The sequence below is a fragment of the Centropristis striata genome, chromosome 8, assembly GCF_030273125.1.
Source record: "Centropristis striata isolate RG_2023a ecotype Rhode Island chromosome 8, C.striata_1.0, whole genome shotgun sequence".
Taxonomy (NCBI): domain Eukaryota; kingdom Metazoa; phylum Chordata; class Actinopteri; order Perciformes; family Serranidae; genus Centropristis; species Centropristis striata.
The window spans coordinates 40,639,754-40,666,781 of NC_081524.1; the positions used below are offsets into that span (position 1 = coordinate 40,639,754).

At 40.9% G+C, this 27,028-nt stretch overlaps 1 protein-coding gene across 1 annotated transcript in view; it reads right to left on the minus strand.

Annotated features, from left to right (window-relative positions):
• The window catches only part of creb5b (cAMP responsive element binding protein 5b), a 45,985-nt gene extending 21,434 nt beyond the window's left edge, over positions 1 to 24,551 (minus strand). The window contains exons 1-6 of the mRNA XM_059340259.1: positions 24,337 to 24,551; positions 18,865 to 18,942; positions 18,415 to 18,508; positions 15,379 to 15,500; positions 13,973 to 14,124; positions 2,564 to 2,720 (exon numbers count right to left, since the gene is read on the minus strand). Coding sequence (XP_059196242.1) covers positions 2,564 to 2,720; positions 13,973 to 14,124; positions 15,379 to 15,500; positions 18,415 to 18,508; positions 18,865 to 18,942; positions 24,337 to 24,366 — 633 coding nt within the window. The 5' untranslated portion in view covers positions 24,367 to 24,551. The remainder of the gene's footprint in view (positions 1 to 2,563; positions 2,721 to 13,972; positions 14,125 to 15,378; positions 15,501 to 18,414; positions 18,509 to 18,864; positions 18,943 to 24,336) is intronic.
• Positions 24,552 to 27,028: the final 2,477 nt, after the last annotated feature.

Consider the following 27,028-nt stretch of genomic DNA (forward strand, 5'->3'; position numbering starts at 1 on the left):
TTTGACAAATAAATAAGAATGACACATCTTATTTCAGTTCTTACTTATTGTGGTTGATGTGACGCTGTATGTTCTATAATGTTTGTTTTGAATAAAGTTGTTCCTGAATCAATTCATTTGAAAATGAATGTGATCCATATAATCTGTAAGACAGGAAACCCTTTTCTTTGTATTTAATAATAAAATTTTAATGCATAAAGATATGTATTTTTTTGTTGACAGTATTGAACCTTTCTTTTTCCCATAACTATGCATTTTCTGCAGGTTTTTTTGTCCCTTTGAGCCCCTGGGAACACTGGTGTCATGGTTACAGTGAGAAAAAATGGTTAGACCATTATTTTTCTTCAATTTCTTGTTCATTTTAATGCCTGGACTAAAGGTACTACTACTAAAGTACAAATATAATGATAACAACAAAAATAGCTCATAAGAGTTAAATTTAAGAGCTGATATCTAGACATTTTCCATGGTTTTATTGATAAAAACCAAAATCATTATGAATAAAACCATAGAAAATGGCTAGTTATCAGCTCTTAAATTAAACTCTTATGAACTATTTTTGTTATCATTATATTTGTCCAAACAAATGTACCTTTAGTTGTACTGGGCATTAAAATGATAAAGTGTGGTCTTTCTGTGTTTTTTTTTTAACCATGACTGTAGATCAAAGGGCAGATGTCATGGGGGGGGTTGAAGACTTTTATTATGAAAGGGCAGACGGAAGTTGTGGTCTTTTACGGTCCCGCCTGTGATTGGCTGGCCGTCTGGGTCCCGCTGCCTGTGATTGGCTGACCGTTTGGGTCTCGCCTATGATTGGCTGGCCGTCTAATGGGTCTATAAAGGAGGCTGAAAAAGTGAAGCTGGATCGTATAGCTGCGGGATAAATAGCTGATTATTTCTTCAGTCATAAGGGTTCATGGCGAAACAGTGGACTCCGTGGGAAGGTCAGTATCTTTGAATAAGTCGATACAGTTTTTCTTCCAGAAAATCCTGCATAGTATACCTTTAACACAATGATATCACTAGATGATGATATTATGATATCTGTTAACATTAAAGTGTGGGCCTCGTCCCTCAGCAGGCTGGAGCTGAGATGAGAGAGCATGAGAGCCTGATTTCTCATGACAGGCTGCCCCGTGCACAGCTCTGTGTGATGATAACTGGAGCTGACCCAAAACAGGAAGCTAGCATGGAGGGACTTAACACAGGAAGCCGGTGCACCAGGGGTGTGTGTGCTTCTGCTTATAGTGTGGTGAGTGTCGGTCGGACTCACACATCGAGCCGGCTGGTGCAGGATGTGTTAATCAGGTGAAGGAGATGTGAGAGATGTCAGTTAGTTGTTTAAACGCATGAGAATCTGTCTTGGTGTGTGTGTGGTTACTGCCTGCCCAGTGACCCTGGTCAGTGTGGTCATGTGTCACAGCTGAGGTCTGCATGTGAGGAAATCAGCTGGTTAAGCTGTCAGGGGTCAGAGGTCACCTGTGCAGAGTGATGATGTGAGCAGTGCTCACTGTGCAGTAAATGCAAAAAGAAGAAACCTTTGTGTGAGCGTCTGCATGAACATGTGTGAGCTGCTGTGGCCCCCCAGCTGCTGAACTCTGGGTGGGGGGGTGGTCTCCATGGGGACGCCCCCCCCCGACCCCCCCTCCTGACCCCCCCCCCCCCCCCCCCCCCCCTCGTCCACAGAGACCCAGGCCTAGAACCTGACACACAGCCTTAATTGCACTAAGTGTGTTTTGTGTAAAAATATCACCAGAACCGGCACCCCTTTCCTGAACCGTCAATCTTCCCCAAAATCGCTTAGCTCTTAATTTAATAAACATGGGAGGGTTTTTTTCCCAGACCATAAACACAGGCTGTCTTGTGTTACAATGAGAACATATGTTGTATCATTAGAATCCTGATACGAGGAGCTTGTTATTATTCTCAGCTTCCCAACGCGTCTCTAAGTCTTCTTGCACTGTAAAAAGTGTTTGTAGAAATTACAGTAAAATGCTGTCAAATTGCATGAGAAATACGGCCTAAAATAAAAAATTGCATATCACCATAATAGACACTTTTAATTACTGTAAATCACAGAATAGAACAAAACTTTTGAAAAACACAGTTTTATTGTAAAAATATTTTTAAAAATCATGTAAAATGAATGGAGAAATACCGTATTGTCTCAAGGACACAATTACCTTTAAATAAAAGGACTACTCAGTCTAAATTACAGTTTTTGCTGATATTTACATTTAAATTTACAGTAGAAAACCCACTCACTGTAATTTTTACGGTGAAATTCTGGCAACCACAGCTACCGGTATTTTACCGTAAATTTAACAGATTCTTTTTTACAGTGTGGCTTAATTACAATGAAGTCCATATTAAAACTAGAGGTAGAATGCATTAGCATCTTCAGGAGAAGCCTTAGTAAATCACTGTAACAGAGATAGAAAACATCCAAACAAACACACAGCGAGGTGCAGGCTAAGTTTACACCGTTGTCATATGAGTGAATGTGCTCAGAGCCGTTGTTCTATACAGTCTATGGTTTTGTTTTTATGGTATTGTTACTCACAGGCATGAGCACCGAGGAGCCGGGCATGGTGGGGTCTGGCAGCGTTCCCGGCATGGAGGCTGGCAGCGGCTGCCTCTGTCTGTTCCGTAGGTGCAGCAGCGAGGACAGCGAGCCGGGGGACGGGCCTGACAAGACACACAGACCAACGCTCAGAGGACTTTCACACTGAAATAGATAGCGGATATTGTTATTCTGGGCTTTATCATATCACACCATCAAACCCTAATATGACCAATAATAAGGTGCTTGTTTTCTTGTGAAGCATCCATAACAGGTGTCTGACCAGAGAACCAGAGGACACTATGCATGCTGATAAATGTAGCTTCCATAACAAGTTCCCAGCTATTTAGATGTACACACACATCTATCCTGTTAACTAGAGTCCAGCAGGCAGTAATGGAGCAGCAGCCTGTATGTTGACAGCAGCGTTCCAGCAGGTCAACTACAGGAGAACCAGAGGTTGAAGAAGAATTCAGACCTGTTACTGAAGTAAAAGGAAGTCCTGCATTCAAAACATACTCTAGTAAAAGTATTCCTTATGCAGAATGGATTTGTTATATTCTAAATATATTATTGGATTAATATTTTTGATATATTTATGTATGCAGTAATATACTGTCGTCAAGGTAGAGCTCATTTTAACTACGGAAAATACTTTTATGTGGTTTCATTTATAAACAGGCGTAATCATTTTAAATTGATCATATTTTTTAAATCATGACCTGAAAAATAACTGAAGCTGGCAGCTAAATGTAGTGGAGTAAAAAGAAGTAGAAGTATAAAGTTTCATATGTGAAAATACTCAAGTAAAGTACCTTAAAATGAGTACATTAATAAATGTACACCACTTCTGCATTGTCTGTTACACTTTTTCAACAGTTTCGGTCCTGAGACCTTCAGCAGTAATTATTAAAATATAAAAATAAGAACCTGGAGAAGGTCTCAGTACCAAAACATTGTTTCAAATAAATTGCTATTGATTGCAATAATAACAGATTGAGTGTGGGAGATCACTGTTACATTTGTAAAAGTTTAATGGAAGTTTACAAAATGCTTTAACCTAAGAAGACCCCTGGTAGTATTACAGTTCTCCAAAGTGAGATCATTACACTGCTCTTGCATCTTAAAAATAATTTCCCACATTTATTCATTTCACATCTGTGCTATTTCAGAGCACATGTTTCCCCCCAACTTCTTTCATTTTTAGTTTCCACTTGTTTCTGCAGCTATAAAGTCAGAATGGAAAAAAAAGTGTGTGGCTGCGTATTCATGCTGCAGTTAAAAGCATCTTGGGAGTTTTTGGATGCACTTTAAACAAGCACACTTCATGTCGTACAATGGATGAAAAACGATGATGGTGATGATAAATGAATAATATTTGTCATAACAACCACGAGATGTGCATGACGAGAATCTCTTTAGAAACTGCAGCAGCGTCCTGTGGGGGAGAAAATCTCCTTCGGTGACCACAAATGCGTGCAGACCAACAGGCCTATCCACACGCACGCCACATCAATAAATCACACGTTCAGATGAGGCTGAAACTATTGACAGCAGTCTTGTCACAGTGAGGATCAGCGCTGCAGACCGCTCCATCTGCACGCCGTGACATCATTTATACTACTGCCACCAAATCCCTGCTGTAGGAACTCTGATTCTGCTGCAGGGTTCCTGCATGCAGGACCTTAAAATAACAGCGTTCACTACTTGATGCTTCAATAACCTGCACCAGCAGAATCAATAAGTCTCCAGTTATCAGTGTCATCAGGATCAATGCCAGTCAATAAAGCTCCATTTCCTTAAGCATTTAGAAATCAGTGCAAACAAGAAGCATTTAGGTGATCTGTGTTCAATGGTTAATATAATCAATAGCCTGGATTACCGTAATGGTGAGCAGTGAGGAGTGATGGCCAAACGGGGGGTTGCACCACAGCAACGCTCCCCACCTGAATAAATATATACCTGTATTTATCCAGACCTAAATATGTGCATTTGCGCAGCAGACATTTTAGATTGCTCCACACACACACAGGACCATTACTGTGTGTCAGTCCTGTCTAACATCCCAATTTATCACAATCACACTCATTTAACAGCACGTATGACATCTGAGCAACATTGCAAATCCAAACATTTCCACATGGGGAAAGTCATGAAAGTACAATGAGGTCTGCAGTGTAGCTGTGCACTACATCAACACAGTTCCCCCTTTTAGACTCTCCAACAGTATGAAATAATAGTCACAAGGCAGTGACACGCTGCTGATTTTATGCATAAAAACTGCTGGATTTGTATTCAGAATGATGACTCCCTGATGAGATGTTTTCTTTGTAGACGTAGAATGAGGTTTTCTGAGGCGATTTATAATATTTTTTCCCAAAACAAGAGGAAACTAGAAGAGAACTCAGAGAACGCTCCACCAGATAATACTCTATATCACAATGTTAACCAAGTAAAAATGATCTGTGTAGCTCCTTCAGATCTCCAGGATGTTATGGGTTCTTCCTGCTACACGCTTACAGTGGTTTATCCATAAACAAACCAATATACTGTATAACATGCAGATATTCATAAATGTGTATGTCCAAGCCCATTAAAACCTTGTGCATGTTATGTGCAGTAATGATGCTTATTTAATTCACACTTACAGACAGTTAGTCTTTAGTGTAACATGGTCCTGAGTTGGCAGATTGTCACAGCAACTTTTGTGGAAAATTTGATCTTTTTAAACATAAAGCAAAGCAGTTAAAAACAGGGAAAATGTTTAAAACTGAGTACTGCAAGTGATGTGACTTAAAGTCAGAAAAAAACTTCTCAAAGAGAACCAGAGTAAATAAGAGATAAACTAAATGCTTTAACGTGCTGATATTCACATTAGGAAAGTTAAACGGACTGCAGCTGTCGATCTTCATTCAGATGCTAACAGAGCTGCTAGTGACAGCCAGAGGTCACAGCACAGTCAGGTTCAGCTTTCTGGAGAAGAAAGACTCCTTTAAGCCTGGACAGGTAGTTCAGCTGGCTGTCACCTGCAGCAGAGCGGGGGGGGGGGGGGGGGGGCACCGCACACCCCCAAAACACACCAAAACACACCAAAACACACCAGAACACACCAAAACACACCACACACACCCTGCTTGTCCAACCACTAACACCTGCAGCTCTTCTCTGGGATTCACTCTGCTTTGTGCTGACTCTCCTAATAAATACAGACATTTACACTAAAAGCCATTTTAATGGAAGTAAGAATTTTATTACTTGATAGTCGTTCTTCAATCTACTGAGTAATTGGCAATGTTTTTTAGGATAAATGTCAGTTACTTCCTTTAGTGAATGCATCATCTCAGCTCCAGCTGGTGGTGCAGCGTTTCTATAGGAGTCAATGAGGAGATTCTTATTAATTCTCTTCTGTTTGTGTTTACGTCTGTTTGTCTTTGAATACATGATGCAGCAGCCTGTACAGTGGATTAGTGGATCCATGTTCAGAGTGTTTGTGTATGAATGAGTGCATGTAGCAGAGTGGTCGTGTGTGTGTGTGTGTGTGTGTGTGTGTGTGTGTGTGTGTGTGTGTGTGTGTGTGTGTGTGTGTGAGTGTGTGTGTGTGTGAGGGCTTGATAATAGCTGCTGTGGGCCTCGGGGGAGAGCAGGTAGACTCTCTGCAGTCTGACCTGACTCTCACATTACTGAGAGCTCTCTCTGCTCCACTATCCCGCCCAGCAACCACGGCCCCGCCCACCTTCACTCCACCATGACATCACTGCTCGGCCTTCTTCTCTCCATCAGTGCTTTCTGCTTTTTATCTCTTGTTCCTCAGTCTATTTCTCCCAGTGATCCTCCTCTCATTGTCCTGTTAATCCTCTAAACTCTCTTCTGGACCCCTCAGGGTCCCACACCTCAGCTCAGCCCCGCTGGATTTGCTGCTCTAACCTACAAATCCTGCAGTCTGCACACACACTAAGCTTCAGTGTCCCGGTCCCCACAGTCCCCACAGTCCCCACAGTCCCAGCTCTGCTCTGGAGACTTCAACACAAGGGCTTGGCTGGCGTCCAAGAGGAGAGAGGGAGAGAGGTGCAGCCAGTCCACTGACTCATATCCTTCCCTTTCTGACTCTGCTCCAGCAATGATGTAATGCTGTTGGCTTCTCGCCCTCCCCCCACCCTGGGCCTGCCCACCCCCAGATCTCGTCCCTCCCTCCTCTCCTCCTCTCGCTGTTCCCTCTCTTTCCCTCCCTCCGTCCAACATCTCTGCGCTCACTCCTCGCTGGGTGAAGTCACTGCAGCTCTGGGTAGACACAGCAGCTAAAAACTTTCGAACGTAACCAAAACAGCCCAGGGCCAAGTTCCAGACGTTCGGGAGACGGTGGTGCAGTCGCCATGGGAACGGAGGTAAACAGAGGGAGAAACAAGGGCCTCAAACAGCTTGCAGCTGCCTGGCTCTCTGAGTAAACACTACACAGGACCTGCCCCTGATTTACTGCCTTTAATCACTGGTGGGAGGAGAGTGCCATGGGGTTTGGACTGAGGAAATAATACGAATCTGATCAAATAAATCAGCCCTAATGGGTTACGACACAGGCTGACTTTTATTAGCGGGCTAGCGGAGGGATGGATGCTGGGATGGATCTGGGATGGGGTGTCCTTACATTAGGGAGCCTCAAGCTGAGTTTAGCGGTGCCAGAGTGCAGTTGAGAAATGATGGTGGATGATACTCTGGAGCAAATTAGCATGAGTGTTGTGGTATTTTCTCCCCAAATATGATATTGTTTTGATCCATGAGATGCTGAGAGAAGACGTGTTGTCTTTTGTTTTCAACGAAAGTGAAAATCATGTCAGAACATTCCTTCACCACGAAGGAGAAAAGAAAACATGACAAAACATGCCACAAACTAACCTGGCATCTGTCAGCAGCACCTGACTCATGTTGTAATATTTGGCTTGCAGGCCTCTTTCATTTTATTGATATTTAAATTTTCTCCCTCTTTATCTACCAGAACTATTAATTAGCTGGTTTGTCTCTCCCTTTCTTAAATAATTCCTCTTCCTCTCATGCAGCCACCTGATGCCTGTCACTCTGTTTTTCATTCACTTTTCCATCCTCATGTTCTTTCATCATCTCGCTGCATTTTTTCCCACACCTTCATTCCTCCGATTCCACTTTGTCCATTCTTCCATCCAAACATGATCTGTCTTTTCCTTTCCCTGTGCAGACATGTCTTCTCCTCCACCTGACTATAACACCATCCTGCTAGAAACCCTGTCTATCTCTCCTCCACCCTCTTGATCCTTCATTTCCTCTCCTCCATCTACCTCCTATCCCCCTCTTCCTCTCCTCCATCCACCTCTGATCCCCCTCTTCCTCTCCTCCGTCCACCTCTGATCCCTCTTTTCCACACTTCCCAGGCTGTGATCAGGGCTGAGAGGCATGTCGCTGTGTGAGTGTTGTGCAGGAGTCTGCATGTGTGGTGGCCCGGGGCAGATGACAGAGCCCCGCTGGAATGAAGGGAACAGAGTCTGGGCGTTCCTCTACAAACGCACTATTAAACCCACTGCAGTACACAATGAGCTCATCTTAATTCAGCTCAGATGTACATCCTGCATTCTCTTGCTTTCTTTTTTCTCTCCTTCCTTTTTTCTAATTGATGGTACCTTTGTTTTTCTGTGCCTTTGTTCTCTCTATGTGCATTAACCACAGTGTGTTGAGACTATTGCCCCTGTTTGCTGTGAGGGCATTAGTCAGTCGGAGCATGAGGGCAGCTCAGGCGTTCTGCAGAGGTCCTTCTCTGCTCTCAGGGCGGACCTCCCTCCTTATCACCTCTCTCTCAATGCAATCTAATCATAAACAATAATAAAGGAAGTTTAGTTTAAATGGTGGAGGTCATGAGGTCAAAGTTAACTCTCCTGGAGGTGTGGAGGCGTTCTGTGTTCTGGCGCTGCCACAATGAGTGTTGAAACGCTTGTTTTATCACACGCACGGGAAAAATGTTACGCAATAAAAAATGTGATGTGCAATCATTAAAACTTTAAGCACCACAAAACAGGGCGGGGTGATTGATCACGTTTTATTTTCAATTATGACTGGCTTCCAATTACTAGAAAATAACAAAGAGCACGACAACAAATTTGATCTAATTTACTTTGGTCTTTATTTTTTATCTATAAAAATTATATTAACTTTATACTTAACTTACAAATTAAACATATTTTAGCAGTTCAAACACAATATTTAAAACATAGTTGATCTTATTTATTATGATCAAACAATGTTTTATTTATTTAAATATATAAATATGTATATTTAATTAATTAATCATGTATTGTATTTATCCCATTTAAAAAAAAAGATTTGTCTTTCCATTCATTCAAGTTCAATAAATGTGTTTATGTTTCAAAAGTGATTAAAGTTAAATAATGATCTCACTGACCAAAATATTTGTGATTGTGATTTTTGCCGTTATCAAGCAGCTCCATCACTATGTTACTATTAATTATTATTATTATTATTATTATTATTATTAACTGTGTAATTAACAGTATATGTAACAAGTGAGAAAACTACTGAATCATCATCATCACATCAGGAGGAGACATATTGTATGATAAACATGCACATCTGCACATGAATTGCTTTTTATTTCTTTTCAAGATGTGAGCCATTATCTAGAATATGTACTAAGCAAAAAAATACTTTGAAACAGAAATAATGGGACGGGAGGCTTTAGTATCCTATCAGCTCTTTTACCCAGCGGTCCTTAATAATCAATCAGCAGCATATTATCAAATATTGTTGAGAAAACACAGGAAATTCACAGCAAATGTGTCACCTTGCACCAAGCATGAAACTCTCTGTTCAGAGGAACAGACCACCATCTATTTGTCTACTTCCCTCGAAGAACAAGGAAGAGGTTGGTGACTCTGAGGTGTGAAAGATATTGTGCATATAAAGTAGCATGAGATATGAAACCACAAATAAACTTCCTTCAGAGCTGCAGGGCGATGTGACAGCCAAACTTAAAGCTGCACATTCTGCCCAGGGTGGGACTTCACCCACAGACACATTTAACTTTAGAGATAAAATCCTCCATGTCAAAGAAAATAACTGCAAATGTGTCGTACTTCAAATAAAACACATAATGATACAAAGTCTTCCATAAATTCATTTCCTCGGTTGACCTGATGTGATTCATAAATGATTTCAGTTTGTAGTCTTAATGGTTTTAACACACATGTATTATTTATGTGCCTGTTTTAATTGTTGCCTATGTCTAATGTTTATATTTATATATATCCACATAGTGGCTGCAGTTAAAAAGAGAATCATAGAATAAAAAGTTCTCATCTCTCACAAGAAGTGTCCATTTAATAAATGCACCTGTTTTTATTCAAAGCCAAAATGAAGATGAGTAACTTAATACCACATCATCATAAATTGATGATCAAACATTTTAACACATCTGTACTGTAACCAGCTGCTCCAGGTTGATTGTACTGTGTAATGGAAACAACTGGACTGAGCCACAATAGAAGAATGTAGTTTTAGTGGCTGGTGCCCACACCCACACTCAGAGCTCCTCTTACCAGTCAAAAGGTTGAGGTTTCCACACAATGTTGTATCTCACATGGTTGACTAGTAATGTCCAACGCATTTAACTCTGACATAACTCAGCACCAGATGTTTATAATTGAAAAGCAGAAAGCATTCAAATCTGTTGGACGCCGCTTGGCTTTGTATGATAATGATAGCCGTGACATTCAGATCTGCTGGCTGTTTCTTATGCCTGGTTTTAACACTGGTTTGTGTCAGCGCAGCTCCCCAAAGACCTTGTTTAGGGACTCAAAGAAGAAGGAGAGAAGAGAGAAAGAGCGAGAGAGCGAGGTCCTCAGGTTTCACAGCTGCAGGCCCAGCTCAACCCTAAAGTAAATGGACTTGAGGAAAGCCAATCCTAATTGATTCCAAGCCTCAAAGCTCTTTAGTAAACATTGTGGAGCAATGAAAATGACTTGTTATCCTAATTCATTGGATGCTCACACTGCGCGTTCAGCAAAGCTGAGAACGAAGGAAGCAGATGGAGGCGAGATTAAACTGATTTTGTTTGGTGATTTCTTCTCCATTCAGAGATATTTTCACCACAGAGCTCCATAAAGTGTGTCGAGATTAAAAGCTTTATATGCCGGCAATGATCACGTACATAAATGAGGCAGATTTATAGACAAGGATAACTTATTCCTAATTATAAAGAATAAAACTAAACATAAACATCTACACTGTAAAAACTTTTTTAATTGGGATTAACAATACGTTTGTGGGACATTTAAACATATTGTAGACTAGAGTTCAGCAGGTCAACAGGGTAATTATAACAGTCATGTTATAATATTAGTCATTGGGACCCCTGATCTGACCTCCAGGCTCTCTAACTCTCAGTCTGGACGAGGACAGCTAGCTGTGAAGTGTCCGGCTGGTTGCGGCCGGCTAGCTGTGAAGTGTCCGGCTGGTTGACTGTGAGGGGAGTTCCTGTGGAGAGCCTTTGGTTGGCCCTAATGGCTTCCTGTGGAAGCTCTGCTTCTCAGTGGAGGGGTTTCCTCAACACATTTTCCTGCTGATATGAACATTTCCACATTTCTTTCATGTGAATCTACTCATCCTATTCATGTGTTCAGATTCCACCGTCCTAGTAAACACATGACGTCTCTGCAGCTTCAGCCAACCTCTGGGTCTGAGAAGTGAAGCCGTTGGGGAACTGCTTTAATGTGAGTTATTTCTAATGGCCAGAAGGAGCATCTCTAGCCTGGCATCCCCAGATTAACTCACAAATATCCATCTAGAACCTCCCAACCAACTGGTGCAGCAAAGCGTGTGACGCAGCACTGAGAGACACGTGTAAGGCATGTAACTTCAAGCAGGAAAAACATGGCAAAACTTTGTCAAATTACAGCTAAACAGTACACTGAAATGTGTTTCTGGAAACATTCAAGTGAGAAATCCAGAATCCTGATTCATATTTAATTAGTGCTGTATTGTTTGACAGTTTGGTCTAAGTTTTGTGAGTTGTGCTGGATGTCGGTCATCCTAATAGAATGTATGAGATATATTCTGTGATTGGCTTGGCGGAGGCCATCCTGGGAGGAAATCTGTCTGAATGTTTCTGCCACAGCAACACAACATGAGCTCTGCAGATTCATCTGGTTTTCAGGCTGGCTGCAAAAAGAACTCTAGAAGAAAAAGACTCTACTTCTCACTTGATTTATTACCTTGGTAAAAGTTTTCCTAATGAAATTAGGGTCTCCATTGCTACATTTAAGTATTCTGCAATACAGCAAGATCTTTACTTTGTAAACGTTGGTCCCATTTAGAGACAATAGACCATCAGCAGGTATGCTTGAGGCCACGGCTACCTGGTGATTGACAGGTTGGTACTTATCGCTCCAAAAAACCAAGACGGTTGGCTTCAAAACTGTAGTTCACAAACCAATAAGTGACTTCATGGTGGCTTTGTCCTCTTCATTTATCCAGTCTATGGTTCTACCACATACAAGAGCTGCTGTCAGATAACTGTACTGAGACTTATGTGGCTGAAAACCACGTCCACATGCTACACGGCTCTGATGAGTTTTAAATGACAGGTAAACTCAGGTGAAGTCTCTGTTACTGGCAGTGATTGCTGCTCCTCCAACAGGCTGAAATTCCATCCCCGTCCTCCACAAAGAGCCTGACGGGGTGTCAGTCAGGCTTAGTGATGGGCCTCACATCCAATATTCACTAGCTCCTCAAGCTGTAAATCTACACAGGACAACCTGGACACAGCAGGCATAACACTGAGCCTCTCAGTGTCTGAGTTACTGCCACAGTCTGGTTTACAGTAACAAAGCCTGGCACAAGGCTGAAGGTGGTTGGGGTTAAGGGATAAGGAAGGAATGAGGTCAGTGGAGGGTCCCCATAAGGAAAAAGTGTATAAATATTTGTGTGTGGTAATGATTATGTTCTTAATATCCAAAGCCAAAAAGTCACTAGAGGAAAAGAAATTCCCCTCCAAACCCATGATGGCTGGTAGTTTATTAAATCACATCTATGCAGACGCAGATCACCAGGGTCTGATTATGGCTGGAATTAAAAATGCCTTCAACTCCATGAACTATTCCTTGACCGCTAAACACTGCTGGGAAATAATGAAGACTAGCTAATAATCTTTCTATACGTGCTGGTTATGATACACCTGTAGCATGGTGCAGCGGTGTCAGAGAGGTTGTGGTGACGTTCCCAGTGAAAGGAACTATTTTAGAGCATGAAATGCTAAACCGCTGTAAAAGCAGTCAGAGCTTCAACAATGACCTCATCGTGTCCTCTGGGACCCTCTTTGCTCTGCTGTGGGACAATACTGAATGAACTGCAAAACATGAATTACCAGCCACACACACTGCTCCCAATGTAACAAAACACTGTCATTACCTCAGAGACTACGGAGGAATCAGCACGGACACAAAAGGTCCACAAAAGGTCCGGGCCCAGCCCGAGGCAGTCCGTATAACGGGGACGCACTCCTTCATCACAGCCTCCTCGGGTCATTTCTGTCTGTCAGCAGTTCTTCACAGAACCTCCAGAGGAACCAACAGAACCTCCACCAGAGGTGGAACCAACAGAACCTCCACCAGAGGAACCAACAGAACCTCTACCAGAGGTGGAACCAACAGAACCTCCACCAGAGGAACCAACAGAACCTCACCAGAGGAACCAAAAGAACCTCCACCAGAGGAACCAACAGAACCTCCACCAGAGGAACCAACAGAACCTCACCAGAGGAACCAACAGAACCTCCACCAGAGGAACCAACAGAACCTCCTCCAGAGGAACCAACAGAACCTCCACCAGAGGAACCAACCGATGTTCATCAAGTCACGTATACGTCTCAAGTCTCAAGTCTCAAGTCCTAAACTTTGAGTTTCAAGTCTGAAATGAGTCCTAATGCACTCTTCAACATTTCAAATGCAATATTAACGATAAAAATATAATAATTTTACAAAAATCATGAATGTTTTTTTAAAATGATTATTTCTCTTTTTGGTTCTCTCCTGCAACTTAATTGGATGCTGACAAATTGGTTTAACCTGGCAAAGTGTATCTGGAGAATTAAGTGTGAATTTGATGGAAATGAAAAGCTTTAACATGAGTTAAATGTGATGAGTATTTAACATGGCAACATGTTTAAATAATACATTTTAACCAAAGTCAAAAAGCTCAAAACCAAGTGAACTCAGTCGTTATTTGTGTTAAAGTCTGTAAAGTCATCACTGTGACATCAGTCTGACTGGAAACACTCAATTTATAGACACGCAAAGATAAAACACAAACTAGTCTTGGCTCTCCTTCTCTTCCAAGCTGAATAAAACCTAACTTGTTTGTGTTGTTTTGTGTTCTCACCCGATCTGTCTGTTGGTGGATGGAGCCTGAGTGATGACGGAGCTGGACTGGGGCGAGGGCAGCGCCTGCTGGATCACGATGCTGGTGTCATGGCTGCCCATCCGGGAGAGGGACTGCTGGTGCTGGCCTCCCTGGCCATGCAGTGAGATGCTCTGTGAGGAAGAGGAGGACAAACAAACAAACAGAGTAAACAAGTTCAGGAATCTCTCAGAGTCACATTCTTCCCAACAAGTTGAATGTTCAGCACTGAAGCATGACGACTGTTTGAATCAGTGATGAGGAACTATCAACTATCATCCACAGGCTGTTTCAGAGTTGAGAGTCTAATGAAGACCAGGTTTCCTTATTGTTATTTTCCCAGCAGGACAGTTTGTTTGTGTTACCTCTGTTGCATGTAACCGCAGTCTAAAATAACCCGTTACTGTCAGTAACAATGTGCTGTACCACCGAGCTCGTTGGGCATATCTCGGCATAAAACAAATCGCAAGTTCAAGTCATTTGCATTGAGTCAAATGAGAAACAGCCAGTAGCAATGATAAAATATAAAAAGGAGAATACAGTTTAGAATAGTTAACCTGACCTTAAAATATATATTTCACAGTTGAGGAAATATAAACCAACTGAACCAGTCACTCTTCTCCTCACATAATAGAGTGTGTCTAAATGTGATTATTTATTATTCATATTGGCTGATTGTTGTTTTCCCAAAGTTTCACTCTTCCCCTCACTGACTCCCAGAGAGTCCTGCTGGGACTGGCCTCCTGCTGACTCAGCAGAGCCTCCCATCATAAACCACACCTCCCATCATAAACCACAGGCTGGGAGGCTGACCTGAGGTCCCAACCAGCCAGACGACAGCTCTGCACATCTCTTAGACATTAGATAAGCAGTCTGTCTGGTGGTGATCTGACTAGCATGTTTCAGGTGAAGGTACATCTATAATGCATAAATGACCTGATGTCTTATGATGAATGTGAGAATGTCTGGACAGGTCTTTTACTGCTGTCACAGAGTTGTCTTTGGGGTCTGTCTGTAAGAAACAGGACTCTTTCCCTGAGAGAGAGCTGGAGCTGTTTGGAGCTACAGGAGGAGAACCTGATCCTGTTCCTCCTGGTCTGGTGGTGAGAAACCTCCACCTGCTAGTCCGTCCCTGTCAGACTGATGGAGGAGCATCAACAGGACTAAACTCTGGACTAAGGAGAAACTCTGGCAGACATGTTGATGTGTATTCATATCTGTGGTTATTGGCTTCTTAACCAGTGTGATTATGAGGTTTTGGTGTTTCTGAATCTATTAACGTGTTCCTCAGCTCGTAGTGTGTTTATACTGCTAGTGACTGACTGAAGCTAGCCAGAGATCATCACACCCTGACCTGAGCCATGTTCAGGTTTTATTCTGTTCTCTACCTGTTTACTGTCCTCCTCCTCCTGGGCCTTGCAGAACTCCTGCTCGATGGAGCAGTCCAGTTCACTGAACAGTCCCACCTCCTCACAGTTCTTCAGGAAGCGTGTTGGTGTCGGCGTCTGGTCTGGAAATCAAGGAAAGTTTTAGTTTTAGCTTTAAAAATCAACTGCTGTTTATAGTTTTTATTTTTCAGGCTGTACATGATCATCAGCAGCAAAACACTACAGCACTAGGTATTAGTTTATTTTAATATTTTTCAGACGAAAAGGACCGTGTATGATATTAAACATAAATATAACAGATAACTGCTGCTATAACTCTTGAAATCTGACTTGTTTCCAACATTTGATATGTAGTTGAAGATATTAGGAAATGTATTCTATGAGATAATATTTGATTCACTTTGTCATACAGTGAAAATCTGTCAACCTGTTGACAGAAAGATTAGACTGAATGTTTAACGATCTAACAGGTTAACTGTGTCATATGTTCATAACTTGTAACTTGTGTAATAAATTCTGTCTAACTTTTGTTTTTTTGTGTTTTGACAATGTTTTTTTTTCCTTGTGTGTGTTTTTTCGCAGTATTTCTTTATTGCTAAAAAACACACAAACAAACAAACAAACAAACAACCTTGCAAACATTAGGTTAAAGCTAACACAGCTATGCTAGCAGCCCTTTGCCACACAGACACATAATGTGAACACAATGACAAAACAACACACAGGACACATTACACTGATTATACACAGTATAATAATAAGCAATAATAATAAGTATAAACAGTTCTTCAGCCTCTGAGAAAGAAGCAGTCGACTGTTGGACAAATTAAAAGCAGACATAGTTCAGTTGCCATCACCAGATTTGTCCATTTGTTTTTGTTTCGTTGTGTAATTTTTGAATGTTTAACCTTTAATTTTCTTTGTTTTGTATTTTCTCTCCCACTGATTCAGCGTGATGTTAAATCTGTTTATTTATAAGCCTGATCCACTATAAACTCTTTAGAGAAGATAAAGCTCCTGAAGACTGAAGTGTAAAGAATGCACTCTGTGGTTGCAAAGATTTTAAGAAAACACCAGTTCCCTCGGTTAGCAAAGGAGACACTGACAGCTGATAGAGCACAGAGCTCCTCCTGAGTGGGGGTCTCGTTTGTTGAGCTGCGGTATTCAACGTGGCGTTGTGGGGGGCGAGCACAGATCAGGTTTCAGACAGTTGAAGGTGATTTTAGGATCAGGCTTGTTTCAAAGGCTAAAAGCATACTTCATGCTCTGTTTATCCATTCTGGCTAGACTCAAACTTTCATCATGACCTGTGTGCCCAAAATATATATTCTACGACAAACATTTTTCCATTTTAACAAACTCTAAAAATAAAAAAGCGAGTAATGTCCATTTTTAGTTGAGGATGAAAGCTGTGAGTCAGTGGAGCAGCAGGTTAACTTCAGGTCAACAACCACAGCAAGAAAAGTGAAAAGAAGAGACTCTAGTTTAGAGCCTGCTAGCTGTAACTTACAGTAGAGGACTAGTTTATCCTGAGTCTCAATGAGAGAAACGGTCCGAGCTGTAACTCAGACAACAGGCGATAAGAAACCCGGCCTAGAAAATCTGATCCTGCTGTCCACGGAGCGTAAATAATAAAGAAGACACAATCTGAGCGGAGCTGCTGGAGACGTCCTGCTACAGCGTTCCTGCAGCGTTCTGCCTTTCTAGGAATAGAGATCTATACTTATGGATCGGCCTTGGGTTGACACATGCAGCACACAATCTATGATTTGATGTTTCTTTGGACAGCAGATTAATGTGTCATCTGAGGTTTATACGCCCAAACATCCATAAAGTCTACCACTGGCTCCGTGGTGAGATCCAGTAATAATAATAATAATAATAATAATACATTTTATTTGTAAAGCACTTTTCACTGTTAAAAGCAATCTCAAGGTGCTACAGAGTACAACAGGATTAAAAACAGGTTAAAAGGCCAAAGCACAATGATACATTGAATAAAAGGCTTTTTCTAAAAAGAAAGGTTTTTAGGCCTTTTTTAGAAGAGTCTGTTGTGTGATGGAATGTAATTAAGTTCATTTATTTAATTAATGTCCTGAACTACACATTCAGGTACTTGTGTTTAATTTGAGCCTTTTCTTTTCATGTCTCAGAGAGAAGTATTGTACTTTTTACTGCAGATTAAGCTTTTTACAAATAAAAAAACATTTTGAGTTGATAAAATATGATGTTTTGTTCAAAATTAAACCAGCTAAAACAACAACAAGTCAATCAATTAATGGATTAACAAAAAAGTCTTTTGTTTGGATGATTTAAGTAATTTTTCATGTAAAAAAAAAAAGTAATATGATGATCTACTGCTTTTCCTTTTACATATTTTATCAGTTTTAAAGCATTTTCAATAATGTTGAGGTTTGGACTGTTGGTTGGACTAAACTTTGAGAATTGTGTCAGTATTTTTCATTATTTATATTATTTATAACCCACGATGGATTATTGGATAGAATAATCAGAAGATTAATCCATATTGAAAATAATCAGTAACTAATAGTTCAAAATGAGCTCCACCTTAAACAAATAAATTAGTAAAATTCTGCTTTTACATTAATACATGAATAATAATAACATAATGATAATATAATATATAATAGTATCAGGGTCACAGGGGACATTTTTCTGCATTGAGAACATTTATTTATAACACTTTCAGGACATTTTCCTGATCATATTTACATCATTTTACTGAAGAGAAAGAAGCTGAATCCTTCTAAGATCCCAGGTAAGACAGGTAAGATCCAGACTAATCACACGTTGGACGACGTGAAGATGCTAATCACACTTTAGCTCAACAGCTGATTGTCCAGCTGGACGTCAGCGCTGCTGGAGAGTGCGTAAGTGGTGCACGGAAACGTGTGTCATATGATTTACATTACTGTAAACAACTGGTATAGACACGCCATAAGGTGCTCTGATGATAGACAGGTGAGTCACTCAGGAACACACCTGCTCAGGTAGAGTCTCCTGATAGTAGCTCACCTGATAACATGTTGTCGTTCTTTATGGAGGGGAACTTCAGGGTCATCTCATGTTTGTGTCTGTGGATCATCAGATGGTCCTCCGTGGGGAATCGCTGCTCAATTACAAAAAAAAAAAAAAAAAACGACTAAGAATTGTGTGTACAAAGACAAATAAGATTATACAAAAATAAACCAGAATTTAAGTGTTAACCCCAAATAACAACCACAGTTATTCTCTATTAGTAGAGAACATGCAGCCTGCTGGAGACTTCAAAGAGCTTTTTTTTCTACAAGTGTTTTCACACCAGCAGCGTTATTTACAGTTCATGATATTCTGTTTCTGCCTTATGGGGACGCAGTAACCCACTCCTCAGGCCTCCTAATGTACACCTCCTAATATTACACACACACACACACACACACACACACACACACACACACACACACTCACACACACACACTCTCTCACCTGAGAGCAGCCAGGAGCGTTGCAGACGTACGGCCTTTCCTGGTCTGAGTTCATCACTCTGGCCACCTTCTCATAAAACTACCGAAGAGAAGACAGAGTAAAGCAGAGAGAGAGAGAGAGAGTGGTTTGAGTTTCTGCGTCCAAGAGGAAAAATACTCTCATTGTGTCACGCTGCACATAAAAATTGCGGCTGCACCTGAAACAGCTGTGAGGTTATTGTCAGTAATAAAAGGTTTTGTCACAGTATTCTAGGATCCACTGAAATAACATCAAGGCTTCATGTCTGCAGAGTGAAAAGGATTCAATGAGAAAGCATTTAAATAATCCAACATACTTAAATAGCTGGGTTTGTTTTCTTACTATGCTTTTATAACACATAATCATTTACACTTTAACCTGTTCTAAAGACATTCATGAACAAAAACAACTACAAGAAAGTAATGCATTATACAGTAAACAGTCTCAAAGAATATTCATAAGTTTCAGATGGAAACAATGAGACAATAAACCGTGAGTGAAACCTTAAATCAAACACCAACACGATGTTGAAGCAGAGTTTCAACAAGGTGTCTTCAAATGTTTATTCTCACCACAAAGTGACAGAATCTGCTCTAACACATCTGGAAACATCAGTTAGTACTACTACAGTAGTAATGTGAACTCATTTACTTATGCAGGGAGACCAACTGAACTTTAAATGAGGGTCACATTTCAGTCAGCGATAATTTAATAATTTAATTAAGTAATTCAGCTGGTGTGTGTCTCATAGTGAGAACGACAGCAGGAAGAGGTGCAGAGCAGCATGAGGGATAAAAACAAGCTTTATTTGTTCTAAAAAACAACTTTAAAAACATTGTTTACCTGCAACTCCTGCCAAATCTGTCCTGTGTAAGTAATTGCTCCGTACACTACAGCCGTAGTCATGCATCTTAGTTGTCAATGTTCAGTGGCTTCACTTATCATTTAAGATGCTTTAATAATTTAGAGTGAAAAATAGGACAAACTTTCCCAGAAAGAGGAGCGCCTCGTATCTTCAGAAATATCAAATGAAACAAGAGTCCCGTCAAAATAAAAGGCCAACAAGTTCTCTAAATATCCTCTTCTCTCCGTTACAGAAAATCATGCACATAAGGATGCATTCTGCATTTAGCTTTAAAATATATTGAAACCAGCCTGACTATATTTATGACATGATGTCACAGAGAAAAACAACGTAAATAACAGGTGCATTTAACAGCTTCAAGATCAAATCAAGAGCAATGACATATAATTTAAATACTTTGTTGTGACAGCTTTGCATCTCTAAAAGAATTAAAGCTGCTTAGTACCCAGCTGGGTTATCCTATTTATTTAATCATTGTGTACTGAATGTATTCAAGTAATTATTTGATTATTATTACATTATTATTATGATAGTATTTTAGTGTTCTTTAAACTTATTTCAAGGTCTTATCATAGTCCAGTAGATACAGTGTTAAATATAAATATAAATATCCAGAAACAACAACCACATGCAGATGCCAGCTCTCTGTGACAGATGTTCTACCAGATGTTAAATGAAAAGTATTAAAGAAGTCTTTATAATCCACAGCACAGCACCCAGGGAACAGCTTTCACTGGAGTCAGTGATCAGCAGCAGGAAGGTTTCTAACAGTGAACATGCAGATGTTTTGGTGTGTTACATGCTAACAGGGAATGAACATTTAAACTCATCCAGAATCACAGGCGGCTGGTCGCTGTGACGTCTGAATCAAAGCCGCTCTGACAGCATGAAACCACCACGAGCTGCAGCTATAGAGACTCATTCTGTCGTCTAAAACCTGAATTAAGCATTTACAAATAGGGATTTACCAACACTGATATTTAGTACAGGTCCAATACTGGCTAAAATCATTATATTAGAATTATATTATAAATACTTAACTAAAATTTAAGCAACATGCCATCAGGAGAGATGTCCCCAGTCACTCAGAGGAGTTAAAAACTTTTAAATAAAAAGAAGCGTCAGTATTGTACAGCTGACTCATGTTGTGTGTTATGTTATTTATACGTTATGTATTTATTTCACAGTCTGATCATGATCAGCAACACTTAAGATGTTTCTGTATTGATATGGATGACATGAATATATGTTATAAATGTATAACTATCCCTTTCTACAAACTATTAGAATGGATGAAAATATGAAGTAGGAAAGCTGGAGCACAAAAACACAACGTGTCTCTATAATGACACCATGGGAGTAAATCTAAAGAATAAACAGTAAACAACAACATGATTCTGTTTTGTTCCTTCTGTCTTATGTAGCTTCAATCACAAACAGTTCAAAGTGTCTGTTAATAAATGAATCATCAGCGTGAGGTGGTTTGTTTATCATACGCTCCTGATAATGACTTGAACATCATTTTTAACAACATTAACATTGCAACAGTTGTCATTTATTGCCCAACTCAGAGTTTGTTGCTCTACTTTCACCATCATCACTGCAGCGTCGTGCCGTGAGAGCATGAATACTCTCATACACTACATACATGTGTGTCTTTTTCATGGTGCAGGCTATTTCCTCCAGCTCAGTCCAAACACTCAGATATTGTGTTATGCTAAGCAGTTCTGTTTTCCTAACAAGCTGAACTTCATGAGCCAGAGTCTGGACAGGGTCTCTCTGTCAGAGAGACCAGCTCCTTCTGTCACCACCGGGCCCCTAAAGCTCACCTGGCTGCCTCTGACACAACAAACAGGACTGAACAGGGCTTATCCAGACCTGGACCGTGCTTATCCAGACCTGGACCTGGACTAGACCAGGAGGACGGCAGCACGACTCCAGAACCAGCGCTCCAGAAAGTCTGTTAACATGCCCCTGATTATTACGAACGTTTTAGGTTACATGGAAGTTTTGTAACCTACAATTCTAATTGTGAATTCCTGAACACCTGCAAGACTTTGCATCACTTAATTTAAATCTAAAACTTTACAATAAACTGACATCACCATAAAGAACTCATCGGAAATAAGAGGAGAAAAAATTCCATAACTGTGAAAACAGATGAGAAAATATTACTTTTACCTTCCTGTTTCTAAAATGGGACTTTTGGGTCATTTCATCACATTTACCAGGAAATTCGAACCACATGACACATAAAAGTTTTAACCATTAATTCTGTGAATGCCTCTGTGAATTATCCAACAGCTTTCACACTTAAAATGATCAGGACTCAACGCCCCTTGCCTTGGAAGAGCCACTTGGCTCTCATTTGATATAGATGTTTTAGTTTAGCAGAGGAAATTTGGTTACACTTTACATTAACTACGTCCTGATGTGTGCGAGGGGAAGGATTAGGGTCCAGAGTTCGATTTCAAGAGGAGCTGGGGAGGAATTCTCCAGGTAGACCGCATATTAGAATTTAAACAATATGGTGAGGAAAAGAGGGGTTGGGGTGCAAAGCACACGGGGTTAAAGCACAAACACGCGCCGCCATCCAAACCCCCCAAACCCCCCTAACCCCCCAAACCCCCCAAACCCCCCTAACCCATCCAAACCCCCCGAACCCCCCTAACCCCCCAACCCCCCAAACCCCCCGAACCCTAACCCTAACCCCCCTAACCCCCCTAAACCCCCCTAACCCTAACCCTAACCCTAACCCTAACCCGTGGCTGGTTCAAGGCAGGATCACAGCCAGCCTGAGGCAGAAACACGGCCTTCTGAGACAACGTCTGCCTGAACTCTGTAGCTGAGCTCATGATGTGATGTAAACCTGGAGACCTCTCAATGACTGCTCTCCTCCACAACAGGTAAACTCAGAACAAACAGACTCTGACACTAACACTCACTATATTAAAGGCTTTGCACTTTGTTCTCACCCTGTTTTAAAGCCCCACAATATATTTGTTTAAAAAATGTACAAGTCAAAATAATAAACTGTGAAAAAAAGTTTTTTTTCTGTGGCCAAACTGTTGATTGGTGTTATGATTTCTGTTATATTATTACAATCACTGCCAGAGGAATGTTTCACCTTGAGCACATGCATCAAACAAATAAAGGCCACATTTCATTTCTGCAATGAGCTGCTGCTGCAATCACAGTGAGCGCTGTGTAAAATATGTGAAGAATTAGATCTGCATCAAGGTTACTAAATAACTCAAGTTATCCAGTAGAGTCAGAGAGTTTAGAGTCTGTTTCTATTCATCTAATGTGAATTTTCTTTAGTTGGCTTCAGTAGAATTATTGTAAGATTTTGATACAAGTAAAGAAAAATGTATGTATCATGTTTTAGCTATTATCATAAAGTCAGCATTGTTTATTCTCTCAATATCAACAGATAAAATATTTTTTTGCGTAGAATAAATGTAAAAGAAAAACTTTTTCTCAACTGTTGCTTTCATTAAATGTAACTTTATTTTAAAGAAGTACAGTGTGTGCCTTTTCTTAAAGGTTTGGGGAAAAAATAAAAGTCAGTCTGTATTAGCTAAACCATTGCAATTATAAGGTCAAACCTAAACGCCTTATTATAAGGATCTATTAACACAGCCAATTAAAAGGCTCGCAATAAAACCGGAAGCCTCCACATTAATCTAAAGCACGAGGAACAAGTGGTTATTGATGTTGTCACATAAACATAATGACAGCTGAGAGTAATCAAATGATTAAAACATCTTTCTCTTCGCCTCGTCAGCAAAAGTCACATCAACATCTCAGTTAATCAGGTATCGACTGGCTGCAGAATGACGTCATGTTAGTCACAGAGCTGTTACCGAAAAAAGGGAACGTAAATTTGATAGTAACAGCATCACTCTTTTTCTGTTTAACTGGCATGACAGCTGAACCACAGGGCTATCATCTCCCACACGGTCTCTGGTGGACCGCAGAGAGTCCGGGACCAGCGCCGCTCTGCGGGTCCCGGGACGGCACAGGCACGGCCGGCTGCGGGGCTGCAGACCGCAGACCGGGCTGCGGGGCTGCAGACCGGGCTGCAGACCGCAGACCGGGCTGCGGGGCTGCAGACCGGGCTGCAGACCGGGCTGCGGGGCTGCAGACCGGGCTGGGGCGCAGAGGAACTAACGGGAAGACGGGCCAGATGGTGTAAAGTGCAATAAAACCATCCTGTGCATTGACCCGCTGGTAGTTTAGAGATGAATTCCTGCAGACTGTCCCCGCTGCTGACAGACAGACAGACCGACCAGCAGCACTTGACTCCGCTTCAACTTCACCAACAGTCAGTCAACAGACCGGCCACCGCACCGGAGCACCGGAGCACCGGAGCCACCGGAGCACCGGGGAGAGATGACAATGCACCGACCAACACTAAACCAACAGGCTCGTTTCCTCTCATGCTTGCACGCATCAGTAAATATAAAAACAAGAAGAAAAATAAAAATAATCTCGATCAGGACTGCTGAAGCGAACAACAAAACAAGCTGTTGCATGAAAAAAGGAAAATAAAAGTAACAAGATCTCTTTTAACAAACACAACAAACCTGCAGGGGCGCGTGCACGGTCCTCTGCATGGTGGCGCGAGGCTTTCAACTTACCAAACAAGTGTAGAAAATGTGAAGCAGTCTCTGAGAAGAAACCACGTTGGACTGAGGAAAGATTACAATACGATCTATTTAGAGAGCATAACGTCACCCCCGGGTGACGTCACGTGGGATTCCTGAACTTCTAAATCATTGCGGTCCGTTTAGAGGCGGCGCGAGCGGGGCGGGGTCTGCACATGCACCCAGAGGCATGGAGGGACCCGCCGGACCGGGGGGGGGTGGTCCGGACCGGGGGGGTGTGGTCCGGACCGGGGGGGTGTGGTCCGGACCGGGGGGGTGTGGTCCGGACCGGGTGGGTGTGGTCCGGACCAGAGCTCCTCTACAGACCAGTTAGTCATGCAAATAAGAGCTCTGCATCTTCTGAAGGCTCTCACTTCACTCACTGGTTCAATAACACACTTCATAACGTCAGGACAGGACTTGACATGACTTTACATACTGCAGAAAGCAGCATACTGAATTCATTTATATGCCCAATTTGAGTCATAATGGAATAATAGAATGCACTTTTTGTGTTGTTGCCTTTAAAAAGCAGGTCTTTGATTTGGGAGTTTAAAGTGAGTTTACCAAATAAGCCAGGCTTCTTTCAGTAAGTCTGACTCATTCTCAATTTATTTGGTTCAACAAAACAGCAAATCAACATAATTTACAGCATTATTGTCATAGTAACTGAGCTTGAACTGTGATGAATTAACTTGCATGGCTTATTAGGGGAACTCACTGTCTGGACCTTATAACTGACGCTGCTAAATGAAATCCAGCCGTCATTAATTTGATTATTTACACCACTACTTTTCCTACTGTGAAATGTAAAAATATCTCCTGTGAAAAGAGCGTACTGAATTGGATTATTGGATAGATTCAGAGAGAAAAGTATCCAATATTTGCCAGAAGGAAATGAAACTAAGCCGTTCAATTACAATCCAGCGTGTTATATTATAATATTAAGCTCTGATGACTATCCACCTGTGTGTCCAGGTGGATGTCTATTATAGAGCTACAGTAGTGGTTGGAACCTGCTACAGGGCCAAAGAATAAGAATAATATATGAATAATATAATAAATATATTATATATATAATAAGAATAAGATACTGGGCCACTATTCACTTTTTCTATGATGCAATACTATATGACAGTACAGATATGCTGTGTGGTAGTTTGATTAATCCATTTTAAAATATGTAACAGTAATAAAGAAGGTGTTCAAACTAATACTACTACTACTACTTCAGACAGGGCCTTTAAAAACATACCAGGACCACCTATCATATAGTATATATTATATATATCATATATGATTCATGTTCCAGTGTTTCAACCCACAGAACCAGCCTGAAAATTAAGAAAATCAGAGACGACTACATGAGAGACTATGGAGCAGAGCTGCAGAGCTGGCCGATTATATCTATATCTATATCTATATCTATATCTATATCTATAATATATAAATATACACAGTACAGGCCAAAAGTTTGGACACACCTTCTCATTCAATGTGTTTCCTTTATTTTCATGAATATTTACATTGTAGATTCATCAAAACTATTAATGAACACATGTGGAATTATGTACTTAACAAAAAAGTGTGAAATAACTGAAAACATGTCTTATATTCTAGTAAGCAAAGGGTGGTTACTTTGAGGAATCTAAAATACAAGACATGTTTTCAGTTATTTCACACTTTTTGTTACGTACATAATTCCACATGTGTTCATTCATAGTTTTGATGCCTTCAGTGAGAATCTACAATGTCAATAGTCATGAAAATAAAGAAAAACGCATTGAATGAGAAGGTGTGTCCAAACTTTTGGCCTGTACTGTATATCTATATTATATATATCTATATCTATATCTATATTCAACCACTAGACCTGGAGCTTTCTGGGCCCTGATATTCTGGGACTCCTGGCAGTCGGCACTCAGCATTGGTGACAGTTTTTTTTATTTCAAAGCATCAAAACTACACATCACTTTTTGTCTTCACTGTCAGCATTAGGGTTAGTTTGATTTATTTGCTGCTGGTTTCAGTCAGATCCAATTTATTCCTAAACATATTTCTATCATATCTATATATCTATATATATATCTATTATATCATGAAATAGCCATAACCTGGCAGACTTTACACACACCATCAAGCTCCACCAACACGCTGTCTTTCCTAAAACGAGCCTCCGCTCCACACAGTAGAAGAGATTTAAACAGCCTGGGAGCACTGAGCCTTTATGTTGGAGCTGTGACCTGCTGGAGCCAAGCGGCTGTGATTTCTGCCTCAGACGGCGGTGGTGGAGCGTCCTGGGCTTCAGGGATTAATGACTCCTCACAGTGAGAGATGTTTACCACTGGCCCTCCACCACTCCAGCAGACGCACTAAGAGCTCTGTCACTGCAACAATAACGCAGTCTGAAAAGCCTCATAACTCAGAGCCTCTCCGCCTCTGTCTTTTAACCAGAGCTTTAATCAACGTTTATGACATCCTTTTGTCTCTTTATTGCCAATATATTTCCCAACCAATCCAAACATTATGCTCCCAGAGGAGCAGACTATTAAGGTTGGAAAGAGCCGATACAGTTTGGGTCAGTGACCCTCACTAAAGCGGATTTGATCTATATTATACTAAACCTTTTATT